This window comes from Rhinatrema bivittatum, chromosome 13 (assembly GCF_901001135.1).
Source record: "Rhinatrema bivittatum chromosome 13, aRhiBiv1.1, whole genome shotgun sequence".
In the NCBI taxonomy this organism is placed as follows: Eukaryota; Metazoa; Chordata; class Amphibia; order Gymnophiona; family Rhinatrematidae; genus Rhinatrema; species Rhinatrema bivittatum.
In genome coordinates this window covers 76426616-76439033 of record NC_042627.1, presented here as the reverse complement: position 1 = coordinate 76439033, position 12418 = coordinate 76426616, and the positions used below count along the sequence as shown (strand labels likewise).

Here is a 12418-nt window from a genome sequence, read left to right as displayed (position 1 = left end):
AAAAGTGGAATAGAAACGGGTAAATGAAAATTGTATTTTTTTGAAAGAATAAATAACCAGAGTAAGGGACACGCCATTAAGTTACTAAGTAGCACATTTAAAACAAAATGTTTTCACTCAGTGCACAATTAAGCTCTGGAATTCATTGTCAGAGGATGTGGTAAAGACAGTAGGCAAAGCTGGGTTTAAAAGAGGTTTGGACAATTTCCTGGAAGAAAAATCCATAAACTATTTTTAACCAGGTAGACTTTGTGAAAGCCACAACCTATCCCTGGGTGTTAGCAGCATGAGATCTATCTACTATTTGGGATCCTGCTAGGTACTGGTGATATGGATTGCCTACTGTTCAGAACAGGATATTAAGCTTGATGGACTCCTCAGTTTGAGGATTTATGGCAATTCTTGTGTTCTTATGTTCTATCCCGCTGGCAAAGTGAATCCTCCTGAGTCTTTTCTGACAACTCCCTTCATGGTCCTGAAGACCAGTAATTATATAATGCAGGGGATGGCCAACTACACTCCTCAAGAGCCACAAACGAGTCTAGATTTCAGGATATCCACAATGAATCTGCATGCGCTGCTGCCTCTATTGTATGCAATACATAGCCTGCATATTCATTATGACTATTTGTGGCTCTTGAGGACTGGAGTTGACCACTCCTGATAATAATGTAAGTCGAGGTTGAGTCTGTTCTCCGTGATGCTGAGTGTCCACTTTCCTGTCCCTCTGTCCTCTTTTATTTTATGTAGTAAAATGCAAGCTTCGCTCATGCTTTCTCTTATTAATTAGGACCTGACATTTAACATTAGAGGGAAAACCAGCCCCAAGAGAGGCAGTATTGATGGCAGTGAAGCCTGTTTTGTGGTCACTGATCCTGTTCTGGGACTGCGCGATGGCCTTTGCCCTTTTGGGTTTTTTTGTTTTTTTCCAGAAATGAAATGCTTTTAAGGGGAAAGGCGAGATAGGGAAAGGCGTGCCTGCCATTTTTCCAGGTAGCACAGGGCAGCCCATCGGCCGATGCTAATCAAGTCATTATGAAGATTGTCATGAGGGGACGCTCAGAATACCATGTGGGGAAGTGTAATAGATAAGCTGATGCTTGTGCTTGTCACCATTGTTTGTTTTGGGGTTGGGAGATGTGGATTTGAGAGTACGGTTTTACTTATCTTGTTTCCTTTCTCAGGTGACACTGAAAGTAAAAAAAAAAAATATATATATTTATTTATACATACAATATACATTAAAATAACTAAGGGAAAGGCTGAGTATTATTTTGCAGAATGAAGTCAACCGCCTCTTCTGGTTCTTTCTTTGTAAGAGGATTCTGTGTTTGTCTGAAGACAAAGCAATGTTAGGGATTCAGAGAGAGACTGTACACTCCTTTTAATGGCCTAATTAAGGCTTTATTGAAGCACATGTTTAGAGAAATTTGTATGGAGCCCTCTTGTATGTTAATGTAAATTGTTGCATCCCGGCTTCTTCAGAGAAGCTCATCGTCTTTTTTCTGAAGTGCCCTCATTATTAATATGCGTCTTGGATCTAAGCAGGCATATCTTCAAAGTAAACAACGGCTGAGTTCTTAGACATCCCAGATGTTCAGAAAATGGTGACGTGCCCTGAAAGAATGGCTTGTCACGCGCAGCAGAATTTACAGAAGGGATCAGGAATACGTCTAGGATAATAGAGGAAGGAATGTGGAGTGGGTTCTGCTGCCGAGCTGTTAACATGTTGCTATATCTCGACCATTTGGTTGAGTTTCCTCTCGAGTTCCAGCCTACAGCTGTTGTGGATCTGAGCCTCATGTGGCCTTTCGTGGCATGCTCTGCACTTTATAATGTGGTATTTCAGTACAATTGAATAGAGTGGTGTGGCTGCCGTTTTTTAATGCACTTATATAGAAATAAAGGGGGTCAGAAGTTGTAGGCAGGGCCATGCTTTCCTGCCCCTTTGGGTCTCCAGCCCAATTGGATCTAGAACATCATGAGCAACCACCTGGAGATATCCCTCCCTCTCTCCCCCCCCCCCCCCCCCCCCCCCCTGTTTTATATCCCCTTCCGACTTGAGTTAATCCAGTCTTTGGCCAGGGGACTCTGCACTTGGTCCTGAATCCAGTCACTAGGTTGTGGCAATTGAGTGATGACAGGGACACCCACACCTCTCCCCCCTTTCCCCGTGTGCTGGCTTTGCAGTATCCCTGACCCGTCTGCCCGGCCAGGGAGCAGAAGGTGGGATCAATCCTTGGTCTTCCACATAGCAGTACACAGTATGACCATTGAGCAACCAGGCTGGCCATGTGGATACCATTTTATAATAATAATAGTTTTCAGATTTCCACTCCCTTCATCAAGTATGCTTACCAAGAATTCAGATGTCCTTAGCCCATTCGGTATGGAGCAGATGGAAGGGCAGTATAACTCTCAAAAGCCAGTCATAGGTGCACTAAGTTACCGTAGTCCTACAACTTGGTTGACTGATCCTTATTTCAACTGAATTGTGTTGACATGCACTGTCGGGGACTTAGCACGGGTTTATCACCATACTGTTGTGTAAGCTAAAAATGAATAGCATATTGGGCAACCTCCCTGGGTTTTGACCAGGTTTTCGCGCAAGCTGTCCTCCACCATGGCTTTTGTCATCCCTGGGATAGAGTTGTTAGGGTGCAAAAGAAGAGGTCCTTCCGTCATGCATGGCCCAAATGTTTTAAGGCACTGACTTTTTTGGAGTTACTTTGAGGTCTCCTGGATGGTTTGCTCTGTGTAATGTTGCCGTCCAGCTGTTGCATTCAGCCAAGGATGCTGGTGGCTAAGTCTTGCCTTCCTTTTGTGTGGCACAGGTTGCATTTTGCCTTTGAGTGCTTGCTTAAGTTATGATGCGATTCAGGAGGCAGTGTTGATGATTTCCTTTCATCAGTGAAACATTGTTAATGGCCATTTTTAAATTACTGCTTTTTATTTCAAAATAAAATCTTATAAACTGAAAAGCAGAAATTTTCAGCATAAGAAAAGCAGATTGACTTTCTGTATTTGATTTGCAGGGTCCATGGCATGCCACTAGCATGACTTTAAGGTATCAACATTATTGCATAAGTACAATTTTTATTTTGCTATAGCCGGCGAGGAGAGCCAGGACCATTGTAAACCTCTTGCTTTTTGTCTCTTGTCACTTGTTTTCAGATGTAATTGTAGCTCCAGCAGTCAGCAAGCCATGAGGTCATCGTATGAGGACTAGACTACTAGTATTTAGTGGTATAAAAGAAATGTCCTGTTATGAGGAGCTGCCTCAGATTTGAGTTTATGTGCAACATCCGTGCGTTGTTAAATTTCATGTTGAGTGCAGTAAGCGCACGTGCGAAGCCAGACTGAGGTCAGCCTAGCCATGTGTGCTGATGTGTAGCAACGCATTGTGCAATAGCAGCTCAACTATGGACTGGAGGCAAAGGGAACCATACTTAAAGGAGAAGACAAACTAGCAAGAAACCCCCACCCGCCCCCGATTTGTTAAAAATAAGCTCATGATGAAAAAATGCAACTGTAATGTGCACCGAACTCTGAAATGCAAGTGCTTTCTCCCTTTATATGGGTGTGTAGACCATGCTGCTTAATTTGTGAAAGGTCATTTTTGGCTTTTGGAGACTGCAGAATTTTTAACCTCTAGTTCTCACCTGTTCAATTCGGGTTCATGTGGGGAAAAAAAAAAAAGTAACCTCTATTGGATGATGGGTTGTTTGGTGACTGATTAGGATCATACGGGAAGGGGGTGAAAAGGAGAAAACTGCTGTACTTGTATGGGTTTAAAAAAAAAAAAAAAAAAATCTCAGGCAAGGTGTGTGTTAAGATAGCGTGGACTGCTCTGCAGTTTTTCCTGTTTCTAGATGCAGAATTTGGTAATCTGCCTTCCCCTTCCCCTTGGAAATGAGTCTTTCCAGCCGTTCAAATTGTGAAAACTTGCACGTGTCCTGTGTAACTCGTTCAAATCTTAGTGCACGCAAACCGCAGATCCAACAGAGAAGCCAAACGTCAAAATTGTTTGAGCTGCCATCTCTCTTGAACTGTGCACGTCTTCCCAAACTGAAGGCGTTTTCACTTTATAAATCTTCTCTTACCTTTTCACCACATTTTCGTTTTTTTTGCAGTGTGCCCCGTTGTATGCGGTAAGCGAGCGTGCACGGACCACGGCGAGTGCTGCCACCCGGAGTGCTTGGGGAGCTGCTACGCGCCCGACAACGACACCGCCTGCGTGGCCTGCCGCCACTACTTCTACAGGGGACGGTGCGTGACCAACTGCCCCCTCAACACGTACAAGTTCGAAGGCTGGCGGTGCGTGACGCAGGACTTCTGCTCCAAGGTTCCCACGGAGATCAACGAGTACGAGAAGTTTGTGATTCACAGCGGGGAGTGCATGCAGGAGTGCCCTTCTGGGTTCATGCGCAACGGCAGCCAAAGGTGAGAGAGCGCCCTCATGCACGGCAATTGTCAGTCATGGCCGCAGGTGGGATTTCCTTCTGGCTCATCACTTGTGTGACTTTTTTTTTTTTTTCTCCTGGCTGTCCCAACCTTTTGGTCTTGATTTACTGTTGGACCGATCCGTTGCTTATTTGAGTGCTTAAGCTGCTTGCATTCTTTGAACTTTCTTTGGTTATTGGCGATGTGGAGCTTGGGCAGGTGTCCCATGAGTCCCCTAATTGCCTCTTACGTAGCGTGGCCATTAGCTCCATGTGCAAGAAGACTTGCCGGGAGATGTGCTCCTGCTTTTCTTATGGACATCAGAGCTGTCTCCATGCATGAGGTGGAATAAAACCAGGAATGGCTTTGCTTTTCTTGACATGGAGCTGTATGGTCACCCAACTCATGTAGTCTCCAGGTACTGATGAACTTTACATTCTCACTGCTGCTTGCTTGCTTGTGTGTGTGTGTGTATGTGTGTGCGTGCGTGTGTATGTGTGTGTGTGTATAATCTTTTCAATCATAATGCTAATGTGCAAATGCAGTTTAGTGTCTTTTATTTTATTTTTTTAACGTTCTAGCAAGGCTGGAGCCGTAGGTCATTCTCATGCTGCCTTGGCAGGGGCAAACTGGAATTGCACCAGTGGCAGGACGCAGGAAGCCCTAATCTCCTCATATAGAGACATTAGAAGCATGCCTCTCTTCCTGCCTCTCTTCCTGCCCCCTTCCTCATTTATTTCAGTGTGCCCCTCGCAGCACTATATGTTTACAGTGCATACATGGCTTAGGTAGAGTGGTGAGCCGCTTTTAAGGGTGCAGTTGCATAGAGGCCACGAGGGCAGTTAAAAACAGAAAACAAATTCTCATTCCGGCAGGCCTGCCTTCCTTAGGGGCCGATGTAATAAGCAGCGCCAAGCCTGCCGTAGGTTTTCACTTGAGTTTCAGCGTGGGGGGTTTTTTTTAGGCGCTAATATTGTCCTGGTATGTAAAGAAAAAGGGCTTTAGTGCCGGAAAAACCTGCCGCAAGCTTAGCGCAGGTGCATGGAAACTGCAGGGTAATAGCCTAATTAGCTATTTCCCTGCCATTCAAGGAAGCACGATAAGGCCGAGGCAGCCTGGCCGCCTCTTACCACGGGAAACGTAATGCCTGCTCGAAAGACCCTGTGGTAAAGAGGAGAGCACCCGGCCGGCAGGTCCCCCACCCCCCCCCCTCACCTCGGACCGGGATCCCCCCCCCCCTCCTGTAATGAAGCTAACTCCGGAGACACCCCCTCCTCAGCGGGAACCCGCGGTGATTGCTTCCTGCGCCCTGACGCGTCGGCGGAAGGAGCAGGCCCCTTCCAGAAACCTTGAAGACCCAGGCCCTCTGAAAGGGGGGGGGGGTGTCTTGGTTCTTGCGCTGGCAGTGAAGGGGGGGCCACTCGGCAGCCGATGAAGGCCCGTGAATACCTTTTACTGTCGGCTCTGACAACAGTTGCCCTCTTTCTCCAGGAGGAGTTTAACGCGCCGACGCCGGTTACGCGCGTGCTCTGGGATCTGTCCGCTCGCTGCCGCCGCCGTCGTCTCGCGTCTTTAAACCGGGTTTGAAGGACGATGGATGCGAAGGTTTCCCGGCAGCTTGCGCGCGGGGCAGCGCAGGATGATGATCGGAGAGGCGGCAGGCTGTTTGTGATTTGTTTTACGTAATCTTACAGTTTCACGTTTGCTGCGTAATCCGCCCAGCATGGCAGAGCCACTATAGGCGGAATATATAAATATTTAAATGCTGTGTCGGCTCTGATCTGAGCTGACGACGCAAGTTAATTCTAGAGTTACGTGCGTAAACTTTACGATTTCTGCCCAGGGAGCTCCAGCTTCCCTGCGTAATTGCTGTGCGGTCTTCCCAGCAGCTCTTTGCCAGTCTCTTGGCTGCTTTCTGCCAGCCCTCGGCTTTTCCCGGTTTACAAGTGTCGTTCTGTAACGCTTTCTTCTTTTTCAAATTCCTTGGGCTTCTGTGTTGGGAGTTGTGATATCAGAAAGCAGTGTTGCAGGTTTAGGTTTTTAAAAGGGCAGGCTTGGGATAGTATAAACAGAGCTTATCTTCATCTGGGTTGGTTTCTGCTGGGGGACTTATGGGGGGGGGGAGGTCCTGCTTTCCCAGACTGTTGCCTCGGCTGGTGCTTGGCAGCCTTCCTCCCAAACATCCTCGGGTCCCTGTTAGCATGTTTCTGCAAGTGCTGGTGGTTTGCAGGGAATATTCTGTACTGGGGCACTGGAAACAGGAACTCGCTAATAAGTCATGGAAACTCCTTACTTTTATTGTCTCTGTAAGAAAAACAAGTCTTGTATCGGTTTACAGGTTCCTGTAAGCTGCTGGCGGATTCGGGTTTGGTTGCAGCTGAGACATGACGGGTCGCTACTTGCAGACCTGCGGCTTCAGGCCCAGTTTTCCTCCCAGCTTAAACCTTTAAGTATTCTGCTTGCTTTTTTTTTTTTTTTTTCCTGCATCGTGCAGCAGTTCGCTGTCACGGAGCTTGCTTATGTGTTGGCCACTGTTAAGCCTGCGCATAAACACACAAGAAATCCAACCTCGTTTCTCTACAATAGTTCAGAAAGTATGTCTGAGCTTCGCACCGCTGACGGTTGCTCCATGTGCTTACCTGGTAAGCAACTGCAAGCCATCCAGAAGTCCTTCCAGTAAAGAAGCATTTCTCACGTTTCCTCTGAGCGCCTCTGCTTTCATCTTCATGTCATGACCCCTTGTCCTTCACTTTCTTTTCTATGGGAAGTGCTACTACCGTGTGCATGACTGAACATGCTGGGGTCTGTTCATTAGAGGTAGTGTAAGAGCTGCTGTTACCTCTCTCTCTTATCTCATGAGTGTCTCTGGATCGCTTTCCTCACAGCAGCGATGTATTATGGTCTGTATTTATTCCTTAAAGTAACTGAGAGCTTTTTTTTTTCTTTTTGCCTTCTCTTCTCCAAAAAACAGCATGTTCTGCAGCCCTTGTGAAGGGCCATGTCCTAAAATTTGTGAGGAGGAGAAAACCAAGACCATCGATTCTGTCACATCAGCACAGATGTTGGAAGGATGCACCGTTCTGAAGGGCAACCTGCTTATTAACATCCGCAGGGGCAGTAAGTACATTCTGTGTCTTACAGCTGATTACCTGACCATTGTAACTAAATAGAAAAGCACTTGCACTTATGTCGAGTCATTGAACATCAAAGTGCCTCTGGAATCATCTCATTTTCCTGCTGAGTTTATAGAGAGAGTCCAAGCACAGTGCAAAACCATGGAACATATTTGCACAGCAGCCTATACGCTTTAATGGTGTTTTTTAATTTTAATTGCTGTTTTATTTTCACATTCTCTTCTCTCCCTTCCCCCCCCCCCCATTTTGTAAATGCACAAACACTCACTGTAAGTTGTTAAACGCTGAAGTAATCTGCACTCCAGTTAACCAGGTTTTCAAGTCTGCCATCAAAGTGTAGTATATTACAAAAGAACACACACATTAGCAATATAAAACCCATCTAAACGTAAAATATATGGTCAATGGAAAATAATATAAAATAAATAATGAATAAAAAAAAGTAATATAAAATATAAAAAAAATCATATTTTGGGGGGGGGGGGGAAAACCTCTGGTTTATAAAAGCCCTTTATTGCGTGCATCATATTCCCAGTTTAAATTCAAAGATATGTTAGCAAGATATAGCATGAATTATTAATAGAATAAAACATACATACATATGAAAAAATCAAATCAGGAAAACATAGGTTCATGGGGAAAGAAGTCCATAAACTATTAGGCCTTTGGAATGGCCACTGCTATTACTGGCATTAGCATGGGATTCACCTAATGTTTGGATACTTGCAATGGACTTTGACCACTGTTGGAAACAGGATGCTGGGCTTAATGGACCGTCTGTCAGACTCAGTAAGGCGACTTCTTATGTTCTTATAAAATTATAGATACTTCATCTAATCAGCTAAATGAGGGGCTATTGAATAAGAAAAACCAAAGGAATAGTAAGAGCCCTGCTCTACAGTCAGCAAACAACTAAGTTTTTACTTGGCTCTTAAAATGTACCCAGTTGAGAGCCACACAGGGGACTGGATAACAGGACCGTGCTTGTTTGCTTGCATGGGTGAGATAACCAAGCTGTACTCACTGATGAGGAAGTGATGCCAACCTAACTCCATGTCCTCAGGAGGAATTAAACCAGTCTTAGCTTAACAGAAACATGGAGTGGCAGTTACTACCCCTAAGAAACTTGCGGGGCAGACAGCCTGGTCTTTTTCTGCCATCATTACTATGTTATGTTCTACTAGGACTTCTAGTTGAAGTTATTATTGTACTTGCAACCTGACTGAAGCTCCACCGCTAATTTAATTCTTTTGCTGTCACTTAACATTTTTGCAGTTAAAGATCGTCTGTGTTTATCCCAGACTGCCTTAAAGTCTGTCCTTGCTTTCATCTCCACATCCCACTCTTGGATTTTGTTCCATGCACTCACCATCTTTTCCATGCAAAAATAGCTCCTCGTGTTGATCCTCAGAGCCTCCACATCATGAACCCCTTTTTTCTAGACCTCACCTTCCATTAACAGTGTAAAAGTTTATTATGCTCTACAAAATATTTCTCCGTGCACGGGACAATTTTTAAACACCATTAAATCTGACAATTGCCAACGGTACCACATTGATTTGTGACTTAAATTTATCATATATTGCAGAAGAAAGCATCAATTAACCCAGTAATTACTATATGTAACATAAAGCAAGAGAAGGATTTTAAATAGAAAAAGGTTGGCTCATGCCTGTCTTCTAGGGAATTCTTTATTTAGATCCCTACGTCTAATCTCGAAGGGCTGCCATTCGATAGCTCCTCTCCGGCCCGTCTTCCAGAACCAGGTGAGATCTCGGCAATGAACTATCCAGTGACATGATCGCTTCTCTGGTTTTTTTTTTCCTTTGCTAGTTGTAGCTCTCCTTATGTACCCTAGCATCCCTCCAGCTCTGGCCACTGCCTTGTGCTGTTTTGCCACCTTGAAATCATCAGATACCGTCATCCTGCAGTCTCTTTCCTTTTATTCGAATATCGGTAACCTTTTCCCTATCGTGTACTCTGCCTCGAATTCCAGCACCCTAAGTGCATCACTGCATGCTTTAGTATTTAAAGTTAGCTACCAAGCAATGGACCTCTCCTTGCCATTCCTCAAGTTACTTCTCATACCATCTAGTCTCTCGGCCATGTCCACACGGTTTCAGATCTTGACATCTGCACGAAGGCGAACTTTTTTTTTCTCTCCCTCCTAACCCTCTACAACATATCTCTCACAAAAAAAATATTGAACAGGACCAATCCCTGAGGCTCACTTTCCTATCTTCAGAGCAAACTCCATTTACCGCCCTGCTTTGTCTATCCCTCATCCAATTTCTAATCCTGTCCACCACTTCTGGATACCACCTCTAGACTATTCAAGTTATTTGGAGACTCCTGTGAGGGTCAGTTTCAAAGGCTGAGACCCAATCTGGAGTGTTGTCTGGTTCTGGAGGCTGTAACCTTCAAAAGACTGAGCAGAAGTGATCCAGAGAGAGAGGTTATCAAAATGGCCGAGGCTGCGTGAAAGGCCCCATGAGATAAGGCTGAAGGATTTAAATGTGTGTGCCCTAGAAGAGAGGAGAGTGAGGGGGATAGACATTCAAATACCTTTAAAGATTATAAATAACACACAAAGGAATCTTTTTTTTTCACCTAAAGTGGCCTCTACTCCTCCTCTTGCAGTAGGAGGAGCCTTCAAGGGAGATAACATTTGAAAATATTTCTTCCTAGAAAGGGTGGTGGATGCGTGGAACAGCCTTCCAGAGGAGGCGGTGGGGGGGGAAAGCAGTGACAGAGCTCATGAAAGTGTAGGCTAAGCACAGAGGATCGTTAGTTGAGGCAGAGTGAAGCGGGAAGCCAGAGATGAACCGAGGACTGTGGTGTATAGTGACAGGGGGGAGTACGTTTGGACAGACTGGCTGGGCCTTGTGGTCCTCCTGCTCTGCCGTCAGATTTTACGTTGCTTCCAAACACAATAATCCAGATTAAACAAAGCCTGACCACTGTGCATCTGTGACTGAGCAGTTTAGCTTATGTTGAAATGGGGTTTTAAATGTTTTATGGGGGGGAGGTGATTGTCAGGGGAACTGGTCCCAGTATATTGAGCATTGGCTGCTCCAGACACTATAAGCATATAATGTGTAACTTTGTGGGAACAGTAGACAAGAAGTCATAAGACACAAGACCTGGTTGTGAGGGGAGAGGAGGCGGGAGGGACTGTCACGTTCCTAACATTTGGGAAGGTACTGAGCAAGATAACTATTGTGCTGGAGGACATCTGGCAGACTCCTGTCCATTTCAGGCTGGGCATCGTTTCTAGCAGTCAAAAAAACTTCAGCCTGAGCAAGCAAATGCAGCTTTACCTCTGTGTCAGAGCGCCAAGGAAAGCTGCATCCTACGTGTGCCCAAATTTACAACTCTGCTCAAGACTCCTCCGTGCCTTGCCAAAACAGAGCCTGTTGAAAGCTCAGTGCGTGTTCTTGGCACTGGCGTGCAGTATTCTTGGAAGAGGAGGTACCTCTGTACGCGAGTTATGAATGGGGCCATAGCTGTATCTCATTCTGAGGTTTACCTGTCTCCTGGATGCTTGGCTTGCACTGAAATACACGAACACACTGAGTTTTTTTTATTTTCCGTCTTTATTTAAGTCGCTGCCTTCTGCTGTCCATGCTCGTACGTGCGTTAACAAAAGATGGACGCGTCCGGAAGGTTTGCTTTGCTTTTGCTTAAATTGACATTTAAGTAGCCTGAAACGGAGCGGCAGAGCTCTCTCTTCCTGAGCCGCGGTGGTCACGTGATGGCCACTAACTTCTGATGAGAAATGGCAGGCAAATCGTATTTTATGCGGTTGCTACTTAACCAGCTGGACGTTTGCTGTGTCAGACACGCAGGATTAAGGCGCCCGGTCGCTGCTTACGTACAGAATGTGCTGCTGTAACAGGAGTGTGCAGCACAAGGCAAATGATTCTGGGCTTTTATTTGCCACAGATGGGGCTGATTTGGCCAGCCTTGGCTGGTGACTGTCCTTTTCCAGCCGCTGAAGCCAGGATGTGTGATGGGGGATTACCTGTGGTTTGAACTTGGGCATCTTCCTTGCTGCTATTCTCGCCACAGGCTTCACATATCTTGGTTCATCACACCTAGATGCCCTTTGTGCAAACTGAAATATTTAGGCTGTACACAACCACTTTTTTTTTTTTTTTTAACATCATACTGATAATTTTGGTTCTGAATTTTTAGAGCTCATCTTCCTTCAATGCTTTTTATAATTGCATTAAGACCGTGCTTTGGTAATTCAGTCAGATGTCTTATGACCCCTTATAGTTCATCAGAGTTTGTCAAAATATGCAGAGATTTGAAATTTTCTTCTTTCAGTGAATACTACATGACTTTTTTTTTTTTTTTTTTTAAAGGACATGTCAATTTTGTAGCCCTACATATATATTTTTACAATCATTTGTATAACATTCAGTGAACATTAGCTATAGCTGTCTGTAGTGGACTGTTTACATTGCTCTAGTCTTCTGAACTACGTCCACAGTGGAGGTCCCTGGCCTGTGCTGTATTGTAATCTAGTATGATCGGCTGCCTTGCAGGATGACCCTTGCCTCTAGCATGAATGCATGGTGCAAGTTGTATTGATGCAGGCTTCCAGGAGTCCTAGCACAAAAGTTGTGGCTGGGAATACTCATCTGCTGTGCGTACACTTAAATTGCATTCATAACATTTACACAGAATATAACATAACTTTGAGTTAGTACACGCTTTATCACATGTGAGTTCAAAACAAGTTACAGCAGCATATCGCACAATATTATAATATAAATAATGAAACAAAAACATAAGCATAACGAAGTAAAATGCAATATATAATTCCGGACCTT

The 12418-nt window shown here is 44.9% G+C and overlaps 1 protein-coding gene across 2 annotated transcripts in view; it reads left to right on the top strand.

The window, feature by feature from the left end:
• IGF1R (insulin like growth factor 1 receptor) overlaps positions 1–12418 on the top strand; it is a 333492-nt gene that overhangs the window by 237688 nt on the left and 83386 nt on the right. For both annotated transcript variants that reach the window (XM_029574964.1, XM_029574963.1), the window contains exons 3-4: positions 4134–4443; positions 7415–7560. In XM_029574964.1, coding sequence (XP_029430824.1) covers positions 4134–4443; positions 7415–7560 — 456 coding nt within the window. The remainder of the gene's footprint in view (positions 1–4133; positions 4444–7414; positions 7561–12418) is intronic.